General features: G+C 50.4%; 1 protein-coding gene across 1 annotated transcript; it reads left to right on the forward strand.

Moving 5' to 3' along the window:
• Nucleotides 1-12,421: 12,421 nt before the first annotated feature.
• Nucleotides 12,422-12,733, forward strand: LOC137365015 (histone H4-like). The gene has a single exon (XM_068027887.1). The coding sequence runs from the start codon at nt 12,422-12,424 to the stop codon at nt 12,731-12,733; it is 312 nt and encodes a 103-aa protein (XP_067883988.1).
• The last annotated feature ends 326 nt before the right edge of the window (nt 12,734-13,059 follow it).

The raw sequence follows: 13,059 nt of genomic DNA on the forward strand, positions 1-13,059 counted from the left end.
TCTGGACAAGCAAACGGCAGGTCAAGGTGACCTTGAAGGTAGATCCTAGTGGAGCCATCATCCACCCTCCCTCCAGCTTCGCTATCGGGGGAAGTCGAGGATTCTTGGTCTACGCTGGGCAGCTCAGAGTTTGCCGCACCTGTGGCAAATCTGGTCACATGGCAGCCAACTGCAGCACGGTTGTTTGCAAGAACTGCAAGGAGGAAGGCCATCAGAGCAAGGACTGTAAGCAGACTAAGCGTTGCAACTTGTGCGGTGCGGCAGGCCATCTCTACAAGACCTGCCCCAAACGTTGTCTCAGCTATGCTCAGGCGGCAAGGTCCAAGGAATGGCCGGGCGAAGGTTCGACGAAGGCGTCCGCTGTTCGAAAGGAGACCAGCAACCTTCTCCGCAGTGAGGCACTTCAACCTGAGAAGGAAGGGGAGGCGCCTACCCAGCGCCCGGAAACCCCTCCTCCACAGACAGAATCAATGGAGGAGGAGGCAGCAGATGGACAAACAGGTCAGTGGCAAGTGGTCCAGAGGAAAACCACAAAGAAAAAACATCCCAAAGCCACTACCCAAACCAGTGGCAAGAGGAGGCTCTCTTCTGAATCAGACTGCAACAACTCCTCTTCACTGGACGGGGAAATGCTGGAACGACAGCCCTTTCAAAAGAGGCGGCAGAACTCCGAGATGGATGATAAAGCATCCCAGCCCCCGGGCACTGGAAGGTGTGATGGGCCCGGCGTGCCCCAACCCCAATTCCCCACACGTAACGACGTGGCCAACGCATCTCAGCTCCGGGACACCGGGAGCAAAGACACGTCTGGCGCACCTGAGCTCCGGGAGACCGGGAGCTGTGATGTTTTCGAGGAGGAACAGATGGAAGCAGCTGAGGACAACCCAATGCTCTCTGCCTACAAGACCCCCCCGATGTCACCCGAGCGGCACAAACCCTGCATGAAAAATCAGGAGGCGTTTCTGAGCCCAACCAACGTGAAACTGCTTGCGCACACGATGGGTATGCAGGAACATCCCGAAGGGGAAGGACTGGGACTAGCGAGGACAAATGGTATGGGAAGCAACAACTAATCTTTAGTAAAAAATGGGTATAAGAATTGCTTCCATTAATGTGCGTAGCATTAAATCGACTACGTGATGTGTTTCAACCTTGGATTACCTTGCCAAGGTCAAAGCTGACATACTGTTTCTGCAGGAGTGTGGAATACCACACCTCAGCACCTACAGGCAGTGGTCGCGATGGTGGTCCCACGGGCCATCGATCTGGTCGGGGGGTAATGACTGCCGTTCCTCCGTCCTGGGTATTCTGCTGCGGGGAGGTAACTTCACCATCTCCGAAGTGAAGGAGGTGGTGGGCGGCCGCCTCCTCGTAGCAGACGTGATGTACAACAACGCTCCACTCCGGTTGATCAACGTGTATGCCCCGGGACAACGCAGCGAGCGGCTGACCGTCTTCCAGCAGCTCCCACTGCTGCTGGCGACGTCCAGGCCGGTCATCCCAGGCGGTGACTTCAACTGCATCATCGATGCGGCTGGACGATCCGGCAGTGACGACAGCAAACTGGACGCTAGTGCAGATTCCTAATAGAAACAGTTAAGGATGCCAAACTGCACGACGTCTTCAGCAAACCTGCAGACGGAGCGCAGCGCAGATACACATGGTCAAGATCGAACGGGTCTGCCCGTTCCAGGATTGACTTCCTGTTTGTGTCCCCTGCTGTCACGGTCGGATCCACCGACGTCAAGCCGGTGTTCTTCTCTGACCACTGCCTCTTACTGGCCGACTGTCACTTACAGGACGACCAGCGGGTTGGCAGAGGGACGTGGAAGCTCAATGCGACACTGCTGACCCCAGAGAACGTTGAGGAACTCAAAAGGGATTACAATGGTTGGAGGACCGTGAAACCCCTCTTTGAGTCTCCAGTTCACTGGTGGGAAGCGATTAAGGAGAACATCAAGAGGTTCTTCATCCACAAAGGTGTTCAGAAGGCGAGAGAGAGACAGAGGGAACTGTCCCGACTCCAGAAAATTATGCAAAATCTACTCCGGTTGCAGTCAATGGCGGTCGAGGTCAAGGAGGACCTCCAAGAGGTGAAGAGCCAGCAGGCCTCGCTCTTTGCCAAGGAGGCCTCCAAGATCATCTTCCGGTCCTGAGTCCGCTCCATCGAGCAGGATGAGACGTGCTCGCGTTACTTCTTCCAAAAGGTACACAGAGAGAGCTCTGTTATCAGCAGCCTGAAGGAAGAAGATGGCTCGGTAACGTCTTCGCAGCCCGACATACTCAGGATCAGCAAATCCTTTTATGCTGGGCTGTATGACGCGAAGCCCACAGACAGCTGAGCCTCCCAGTCCTTCCTGTCATCTATCACAGAGGTCTTAGATGACAGCAGGAGGGAGGGACTGGACAAGCCGCTAACTCTGGACGAGCTGACAAAGGCCGTCGAGTCTTTCGAGACGAGTAAAACTCCCGGGGGCGACGGCTTACCGGTCGAGTTGTACTCGGCCCTGTGGGACTGGGTCAGCCCAGACCTGCTGGAAGTATACGAGAGTATGCTCCTGGCCGGCAGCATGTCAGAATCCATGAGAAAAGGCATCATCACCCTCATTTACAAGCAGAAGGGGGAGAGGGCAGAAATCAGAAATTGGCGGCCCATCTCACTGCTTAATGTTGATTACAAGATTCTGTCCAAAGTCATAGCCAGTCGAGTCAAGTCTGCTCTGGAGTTGGTGATTCACCCCGATCAGACCTGTACTGTACCCGGCAGGAAGATCTCTGATAGTCTCGCGCTACTCAGGGATACGATCGCCTACGTACGGGACAGGAGGGTGGACACCTGCCTCATCAGCCTGGACCAGGAGAAGGCTTTTGACAGGATATCGCACACCTACATGATGGACGTGCTTTCCAAAATGGGGTTTGGGGAGGGAATCTGCAATTGGATCCAACTGCTCTACACAAACATCAGTAGCGCAGTGTCAATCAATGGGTGGGAATCTGAAAGTTTCCCGATCAAATCTGGAGTCAGACAGGGCTGTCCTCTGTCCCCGGTCTTGTTTGTTTGCTCTATTGAACACTTTGCTGAGTCGATTAGGAAGGATGCGAGCATAAGAGGGGTGACAATCCCAGGCAGCGGAGGCACTCAGGTCAAAACCTCCCTGTACATGGATGACGTCGCCGTCTTCTGCTCGGATCCGCTGTCCGTGCGCAGACTGATGAGCATCTGCGACCAGTTCGAACTGGCCTCGGGAGCCAAAGTTAACCACGGCACGAGCGAGGCCATGTTCTTTGGGAACTGGGCTGACCGATCCTTTGCCCCCTTCACCGTCAGGTCAGATTACCTGAAGGTGCTGGGGATATGGTTCGGAAGGACCGGGGCGTGCACCAAAACATGGGAGGAGCGAGTAGCCAAGGTACGACAAAAGTTGGGCATGTGGGGGCAGCGATCTCTCTCCATTGTGGGTAAGAACCTGGTCATCAGGTGCGAGGCGCTCACGTTGTTGCTCTACGTGGCGCAGGTCTGGCCCATACCCTACTCCTGCGCCGTGGCAGTCACCCGAGCCATTTTCCGCTTCATCTGGGGATCTAAAATGGACCGGGTCCGGAGGGACACGATGTTCAAATCTCTGGACATGGGCGGGAAAAATGTACCCAACGTGGCCCTCATCCTGATGACCACCTTCGTGTGTGGCTCCATCAAGCTATGTGTAGATCCCCAGTACGCAAACTCCAAGTGTCACTACGTGCTGAGGTTCCATCTGTCCCCGGTGTTGCGAAGGATGGGCCTGGTCACATTGCCGCGGAACGCACCATGCAGTTGGGCGGCTCCGTACCACCTATCCTTCGTGAAGCAGTTTCTGCGGAAAAACACCTTTGACCACCGGTCCATCAGGCAGTGGTCTGCACGGAATGTCCTCAATGCCCTACGGGAAAAGGAAACGGTGGATCCTGTCGGATGGTTCCCCGAGCAGACCGTCAAAGTCATTTGGCGGAATGCCTCATCACCAGAACTTTCAAACAAGCACCAAGACGTAGCGTGGCTGGTGGTGAGAAGGGCCTTCCCCGTCAGATCCTTCATGCACACCCGAAGTCTCGCCCCCTCCGCACAGTGCCCCCGCGTTGGCTGTGGTGGGGAAGAGACGGTCGCCCACCTCCTCCTGGAATGTGCCTTTGCAAAGCAGGTGTGGAAAGAGATGCAGTGGTTTTTGTCAAGGTTCATCCCAAGCAGCTCTGTAACACAGGAGTCTGTGCTCTACGGGCTGTTCCCAGGGACGCACACCGAGACAAACATCAACTGCTGCTGGAGGACTATCAATTCGGTGAAAGACGCCCTTTGGTCTGCCCGAAACTTGCTGGTCTTCCAGCGCAAAGAGTTGTCCACCACCGAATGTTGCAGACTGGCACATTCCAAGGTCCAGGACTACGTGCTGAGGGACGCACTAAAGCTTGGGGCAGCCGCAGCAAAAGCTCAATGGGGAAAGACCACAGTGTAAGGTTCCCCCACCAAGCTGGACTGAGGGGCTGGATCAATGGGAAACCCCTCGAACTGTATCGTTAATATTCTCAATTGCTGTAAATGTAAAACTGTAATTGACATGACAATTGTGAAACGGAAGGGTTGGGAAGAAACAGATGACAGTATTGAAGGAAACTGATCCCCCTGGCAATGGTTGTATTTTTTGGTGCTGTTTGGAAACTGTTTGGCAATGTAATTTTTAAAGATTTTTATGAATAAAGTATATTTTGGAAAAAAAAAGTAATGTATTTTTTACAGATTTTTATGAATAAAGTATATTTTGGAAAAAAAAAATCTCCAGCATTTCTTGTGTTTATTTTTGTTCCATATCAGGAACTAGTCACATGATTAACCTGCCGTGCACCCTGGGAGCTTTTTGAATTTGTGTAACCAAACGATACTTGGTTGAAATTGATGGAAAAGTGAGAAATGTCCATGTAGATCACATGATCTCAGCAAGGACTGAACCAAAACATGAGCAAGATCTGCTTGATCACGAGCTCGATCTGCTTGATCACGAGCTCATGCCAGGATTTGAACCAGTTCAGGTTCAGTGACTGAAATTTCGATTTCTGAGAAAGAAACAATGTCTTCTTTAAATACTGAACCAAAACCAAGCAATCCAAAACCTGACTCAACACCGAAACCCATAAGATCAGAAAGACGTTGTAAACCAGTTATTAAACTTGATTTGTCGATAAAGTTCATTGAAGAGAAACAAAAAGAAAAATACTTTTCTTTTGAAGTTCGAAGTACTGTAATGTATTTATATATTATGTTGATGAGGTGATGATGCAAAGACATAAATAAACACTTGCTTGAACTGGCCATGCTTGGTGCCCATTTTCTCTGAGTGTGCCACCAGAATATATTACAACAAACAGCTTTCTGATCTGAAGTCTGATGTGCTCCTGCTGTGACACCAGATGATGATCCTTTCTTTATCTGGAGTATTTGAGACACTGATTCATAAATTCTAACTTGGTGACACATGAAGGTTTTCAACTCCCCCAAGTCTCACCCCCTCCACACCACCCCATGAGAGAGCTATGAGAAGCAGCATTCCCTGTCAGTGCCCAGATCACACTCACTTCTGCTTCCTGCTGCCAGTGATTTACAACAAACCCAATTACAGAGATCGGGCACAAAGAATCATCATGGAAAGAGACATGGGCTTCAAATCCAAAGCTGAAAGGACAGGATCAGAGGAACAGCTGTTGTTCTGCGATGTGGACTTTGGTCAGAGCTGGAAACAAGCAGTTCCACAAGAAAGGGGAGAACCAGTAAATTAGAGTTGGGCCTTTCAGGAATTCTGCCAGGAAACACTCTTTCCCGCAAAGGACAGTGTGAGTCTGGAACTCTCCCGCTTAATAGCGGATAAACCTGAGGGTCAATTGACAACTTCAAACCTGAAATTAAGAGATTTTTAATCCAGAGAGGTTATGAGGGTTTGTGGAATCAGAGCAGAGAGCTGGAGTTAAGATACAGCTGAGTCAGGATCTACTTGAAAGGTGCAACAGGCTTGAGGAGCTGAATGGCCAAGCCCCATTTCAATGTTCCTGTGACTGCAACGGGACAGAAACAGAAAGAGCTGCAAACATACGTCGCATTTTACTCATATTTCACAGCAACCATATCTGCAGCCAGGAGCTGAAAGGGGAGAGATGACCCCTCGATGACCTGAGAATAAGTACAGAATGGCCTCCTTCAATACTGGTGATTTTATCAGGATAAGACGCTGAACATTAGAAATTAATCCAATGGGAATCGCCACCCTCTGCCTCCATGAATTGGCCATTCTAATGCTGGGATAGGATATGTGGGTGTCTGGTTTGGGCAGAGGGTTGGCTGTGGTACCACGAACGCTCCCTCTCCACCTCCTCGCACCATGACCCCACACCGTTTCCCATCCCCTTCCCCTCTCCACGGGCCCCCGGCAGCATCTGATCCACAGACGCTTTCCAGCAGACATCACAGAAGAGTGATCGGAATCCTGGTTCTCTCTTTCCATTTTCCCTGTCCCACCCATGGCCAATGAGGCTCCTCTCCTCCCACCCACCCTGAGAGCAATTAACCCACCTTTTACATAAATGTAAACTGGAAAAGTGTCTTGTAAAGAGAAATAGCAGAGGGGAGGCTGTACCCCATCAGAGAGGATTGTGTTCCTGAATCCCCAACTCTTATTGTCATGTTTCCATTCAATGTACACATCCTCTCCTTGGTCTGTCCCTGGAGACCTGTCATATCACATTTCTCTCCAGAAAATTTCGAAAGATGTTTTCCCCATCCCTCCAGGATAGGCCTGGAGTCCCCAGCACTCCCTCCATTCTAGTACTTTCTGAAATACTACCCATGCCATTTGATAGTTAAGAGAGACAGAGGGGAACGAGGCAAATCAAGCATGGCTGAGCCTTTAGTGTTGACAAACAGGGCTCCATTTCCCGAACCAGTGCCACAGCTTTCAGAATAGAAGGAGCCTATACAAACCTGATCGGTTCCACTTAAACAAAAGAGCTGGAGATGCTGACAGTCAGAACAGATAAAATGTGGAGGAGTGTTTGAAGCAGATGCTGTGTTGTTACTGTAGTTCTACTATGGAATTATTTGAAGGAGATGATTCTGAATGTAATGGATCAACGTGGACCCGTCCAAGGCAAAGGTTCCAAACTTCCTTGTGGTCCAGCCTGGTTGAATGAAACTGAAGAAAACAAATCACTCAGAAGTGGAAAAGAAATATAAGGCCATGAAAGCACAGAATTCAGATGGATGCAATACCAGATGGTATGGCAAGAGTGTAAAACAGCAACAGACTGGTGAATAAAACTTTCCCATGGAATGAGACAAGAGAAGAGAAAGGTAATAATCGAGTCAGGTGAGTTGTGAAACTATTCACATTCCACCTTGATCTGAATAGGACTGTTGAAGGGAGTGATTGAGAAGAATAGAGGAGAAATGAAAAGAAAGGAGAAATAAACACAAGGTCTTTTGATTATAGATTGACAGACTGTAAAGTACGGGTGTCGGAAGATATAGCGTGAAGTTGGTTGTGACAAGATCACAGGAAAGTTGTGCTTAGAGCTGTGCCCTGAGACAAGGTGTGTGTTGACAGGAAAGCTGCTTTCTTTTGCACAAAATGTATTTTATTCATAAAATTTGTGGAAGTACATTGCAAAGCAGGCCAAATTTGATATTACATAAGATGCAATACAGATCAATTTCTTTCACTACAGTACATGAGGTATCTCACTATATCTGTCTGCACAGGTTATATTTACAGTAATTACATTATACATCAAACATTCTCTGGTGCATACAGCCCAAGGGGTTTGACATGGGTTCCAGTCCCTCACTGCACAATGGCCTTCTTTGGCCTCCTTGTCTCGAGAGGCAATCGGTAAGCGCCTGGAAGTGGTCAGTGGTTTGTGAAACAGCACCTGGAGTGGCTTTAAAGGCCAATTCTAGAGTGACAGACTCTTGCACAGGTGCTGCAGATAAAATTGGTTGTCGGGGCTGTTACACAGTTGGTTCGCTCCTTGCGCTTCTGTCTTTTTTCCTGCCAACAGCTAAGTCTCTTCAACTCACCAAACTTCAGCCCCGCCTTTATGGCTGTCCGTCAGCTCAGGCGAACACTGGTAACTGATTCCCACGACTTGTGGTCAATGTCACAGGACTTCATGTCGCGTTTGCAGACGTCTTTAAAGCAGAGACATGGACGGCCGGTGGGTCTGATACCAGTGGCGAGCTCATTGCACAATGTGTCCTTGGGGATCCTGCCATCTTCCATGCAGCTCACATGGCCAATCCATCTGAAGCGCCGTTGGCTCAGTAGGGTGTATATGCTGGGGATGTTGGCCTCCTTGAGGACTTCTGCAATGGAGATACAGTCCTGCCACATGATGCCAAGGATTCTCCGGAGGCAGCAAAGATGGAATGACTTGAGACGTCGCTCTTGGCTGACATACATTGTCTTAGACTTCAGCCTTTCCCCGTTGAGACTCCATGCTGGCTTCCCCAAGCTTTAATGCGTCCAGCACATAGTCTTGGATGTTGCAATGTGCCAGTCTGCAACACTCGGTCATGGACAGCTCTTTGCACTGGAATACCTGTCCCACGGCCGGGCTCGTTCTCAATCGAGATCATTTCAAATGAACATTTCCTAAATCCACACATTCTCTCTCACAATAAAGAGAACAGGATGTCTGGCAGATTCAGTGTGAGACGGTAACACTGCCAGGTAAAGGCCGCTTTCCAACTCCAATCTTAACACAGGAGATTCCCCAAACAGCTGCAATAAGATGTTTGTAAACTGCTGGAAGCGGATGTGTATGGAAATGGTGATGTTACTGAGGAGGTTTCTTGTTATAGAATGGACTGCGTTTAGGTGGGAATATTACTGAGTGTTAATTGTAGCAGGATCATATTTAAAAGCTCCGGCTTTCTGGAAAGCTTTGACTGTGAAGGCCGAGTCTGGAAGGGTTTGTGTGGAGAGCTGGGTTTCGGTTCTACTGTTAATAAAGGGTTTGAAATTGGCAGCCCGGAGCAAACTGGAGGTGGAGCTGAAAGATGAGGGGCCGTTCTCTCTCTGTCTGTCACTCTGGGTGTCTCCTCCCCTCCCGCTCTCTGTTTAATCTTCACTCTGTCTCCTCCCCTCACTGCACTTCTCAGCCAGGTCCGGGTGGCCGCGATAAAAAGGAGCCTGAAGGATTCTGTTTCTCATATCCAGCAGTGAACTGAGTGAAGAATTATCATGTCAGGCAGAAGCTCGGATCCGCTGTCCGTGCGCAGACTGATGAGCATCTGCGACCAGTTCGAACTGGCCTCTGGAGCCAAAGTTAACCACGGCAAGAGCGAGGCCATGTTCTTTGGGAACTGGGCTGACCGATCCTTTGTCCCCTTCACCGTCAGGTCAGATTACCTGAAGGTGCTGGGGATATGGTTCGGAAGGGCAGTTCCGTGCACCAAAATCTGGGAGGAGCGAGTAGCCAAGGTACAACAAAAGTTGAGCATGTGGGGGCAGCGATCTCTCTCCATTGTGGGTAAGAACCTGGTTATCAGGTGCGAGGCGATCACGTTGTTTAGTTTTAGTTTAGTTTAGTTCAGACATACAACACTGAAACAGGCCCTTTGGCCCACCGAGTCTGTGCCGACCATCAACCACCCATTTTATACTAATCCTACACTAATTCCATATTCCTACCACATCCCCACCTGTCCCTATATTTCCCTACCACCTACCTACACTTCTTCTCTTTTGGGCCTCCTTATCTCGAGAGACAATGGATACGCGCCTGGAGGTGGTCAGTGGTTTGTGAAGCAGCGCCTGGAGTGGCTATAAAGGCCAATTCTGGAGTGACAGGCTCTTCCACAGGTGCTGCAGAGAAATTTGTTTGTCGGGGCTGTTGCACAGTTGGCTCTCCCCTTGCGCCTCTGTCTTTTTTCCTGCCAACTACTAAGTCTCTTCGACTCGCCACAATTTAGCCCTGTCTTTATGGCTGCCCGCCAGCTCTGGCGAATGCTGGCAACTGACTCCCACGACTTGTGATCAATGTCACACGATTTCATGTCGCGTTTGCAGACGTCTTTATAGCGGAGACATGGACGACCGGTGGGTCTGATACCAGTGGCAAGCTCGCTGTACAATGTGTCTTTGGGGATCCTGCCATCTTCCATGCGGCTCACATGGCCAAGCCATCTCAAGCGCCGCTGACTCAGTAGTGTGTATAAGCTGGGGGTGTTGGCCGCTTCAAGGACTTCTGTGTTGGAGATATAGTCCTGCCACCTGATGCCAAGTATTCTCCGAAGGCAGCGAAGATGGAATGAATTGAGACTTCTCTCTTGGCTGGCATACGTTGTCCAGGCCTCGCTGCCGTAGAGCAAGGTACTGAGGACACAGGCCTGATACACTCGGACTTTTGTGTTCCGTGTCAGTGCGCCATTTTCCCACACTCCCTTGGCCAGTCTGGACATAGCAGTGGAAGCTTGTTGATTTCTACATCGAGAGACAGGTTACTGGTGATAGTTGAGCCTAGGTAGGTGAACTCTTGAACCACTTCCAGAGCGTGGTCGCCAATATTGATGGATGGAGCATTTCTGACGTCCTGCCCCATGATGTTCGTTTTCTTGAGGCTGATGGTTAGGCCAAATTCATTGCAGGCAGCCACAAACCTGTCGATGAGACTCTGCAGGCACTCTTCAGTGTGAGATGTTAAAGCAGCATCGTCAGCAAAGAGGAGTTCTCAGATGAGGACTTTCCGTACTTTGGACTTCGCTCTTCGACGGGCAAGGTTGAACAACCTGCCCCCTGATCTTGTGTGGAGGAAAATTCCTGCTTCAGAGGATTTGAACGCATGTGAAAGCAGCAGGGAGAAGAAAATCCCAAAAAGTGTGGGTGCGAGAACACAGCCCTGTTTCACACCACTCAGGATAGGAAAGGACTCTTACCTACACTAGGGGCAATTTATAATGGCCAATTTACCTATCAACCTGCAAGTCTCTGGCACGTGGGAGGAAACCGGAGCACCCGGAGGAAACCCACGCAGACACAGCTAGAACTTGCAAACTCCACACAGGCAGTACCCAGAATTGAACCCGGGTTGCTGGAGTTGTGAAGCTGCAGTGCTGACCACTGCGCCACTGTGCCGCCCTGTGCTGCTCTACGTGGCGAAGGTCTGGCCCATACCCCAGTCCTGCGCTGTGGCAGTCACCCGAGCCATTTTCCGCTTCATCTGGGGATCTAAAATGGACCGGATCCGGAGGGACACGATGTTCAAATCACTGGACAAGGGCGGGAAAAATGTACCCAACGTGGCCCTCATCCTGATGACCACCTTCGTGTGCGGCTGCATCAAGCTGTATGTAGATCTCCAGTACGCAAACTCCAAGTGTCACTACGTGCTGAGGTTCTATCTGTCCCTGGTGTTGCGAAGGATGGGCCTGGTCACATTGCCGCAGAACGCTCCATCAAGTTGGACTGTGCCGTACCACCTATCCTTCGTGGAGCAGTTTCTGCGGGAAAACACCTTTGACCACCGATCCATCAGGCAGTGGTCTGCACGGAATGTCCTCAAGGCCCTACGGGAAAAGGAGACGGGGGATCCTGTCGGATGGTTCCCCGAGCAGACCGCCAAAGTCATTTGGCAGAATGCCTCATCACCAGAACTTTCAAACAAGCACCAAGACGTAGCTTGGCTGGTGGTGAGAAGAGCCTTCCCCGTCAGATCCTTCATGCACACCCGAAGTCTCGCCCCCTCTGCACAATGCCCCCACGGTGGCTGTGGTGGGGAAGAGACGGTTGCCCACCTCCTCCTGGAATGTGTCTTTGCAAAGCAGATGTGGAAAGAGATGCAGTGGTTTTTGTCAAGGTTCATCCCAAGCAGCTCTGTAACACAGGAGTCTGTGCTCTCCGGGCTATTCCCAGGGACGCACACCGAGACAAACATCAACTGCTGCTGGAACACTATCAACTCGGTGAAAGAAGTCCTTTGGTCTGCCCGAAACTTGCTGGTCTTCCAGCGCAAAGAGTTGTCCACGACCGAATGTTGCAGACTGGCACATTCCAAGGTCCAGGACTACGTGCTGAGGGACGCACTAAAGCTTGGGGCAGCCGCAGCAAAGGCTCAATGTGGAAAGACCACTGTGTAAGGTCCCCCCACCAAGCTGAACGGAGGGGCTGGATCCATGGGAAACCCCTCGAACTGTATCGGGAAAACTTTTTGTGCTGTAAATGTAAAAATGTATATGGCATGACAATGAAATGGAAGGGTTGTGAGGCAACTCAAAATTGTATAGAAGGAAACGGATCACCTTTGCACTGTTGGTATTTGTTGACTTGATGCTGTTTTAAACTGTTTGGGAATGTAATTTTTACAGATTTTTAAGAATAAAGTATATTTTGGAAATAAAAAAATGTCAGGCAGAGGTAAAGGAGGCAAAGGACTGGGCAAAGGGGGAGCAAAGCCGCACCGCAAAGTGCTTCATGAGAATATCCATGGCATCACCAAACCAGCAATCCGCCGCCTGGCTCGCTGTGGCGGGGTCAAGCGGATCTCGGGTTTGATCTATGAGGAGACTCGCGGGGTGTTGAAGGTTTTCCTGGAGAATGTGATCAGGGATGCGGTCACCTACACTGAGCACGCCAAGCGCAAGACGGTCACTGCCATGGATGTGGTGTACGCTCTGAAATGGCAGGGCCGCACTCTCTACGGATTCGGCGGTTGAACAACTCGACCCTTTCCTGCAAACACACAACAAAGGCTCTTCTAAGAGCCACCCACCGCCTCACAGAGAGAGCAGTGACCTGGAAACGGGAGATCGGATAGGCTGTTCAGAACTGTCTGGAATAAATCTGCGCTGTGTTCGGGTAGAAACTTGGAATCGCAGAGTTTGACATTTCAATTGCAGCAAGGATGTGCAGTGGATTTGATTTTCTAAACGGGCTGTGTTAACAGCGCCTGAGGCTCCACATTTAGTTACTTCCCCAGTCCACACATGCCCTCAGTGAAAAGCCACATCACTCTGGAATTCCCGGTTTGAGCCTGCGCTCA

The sequence above is a fragment of the Heterodontus francisci genome, unplaced genomic scaffold, assembly GCF_036365525.1.
Source record: "Heterodontus francisci isolate sHetFra1 unplaced genomic scaffold, sHetFra1.hap1 HAP1_SCAFFOLD_43, whole genome shotgun sequence".
In the NCBI taxonomy this organism is placed as follows: domain Eukaryota; kingdom Metazoa; phylum Chordata; class Chondrichthyes; order Heterodontiformes; family Heterodontidae; genus Heterodontus; species Heterodontus francisci.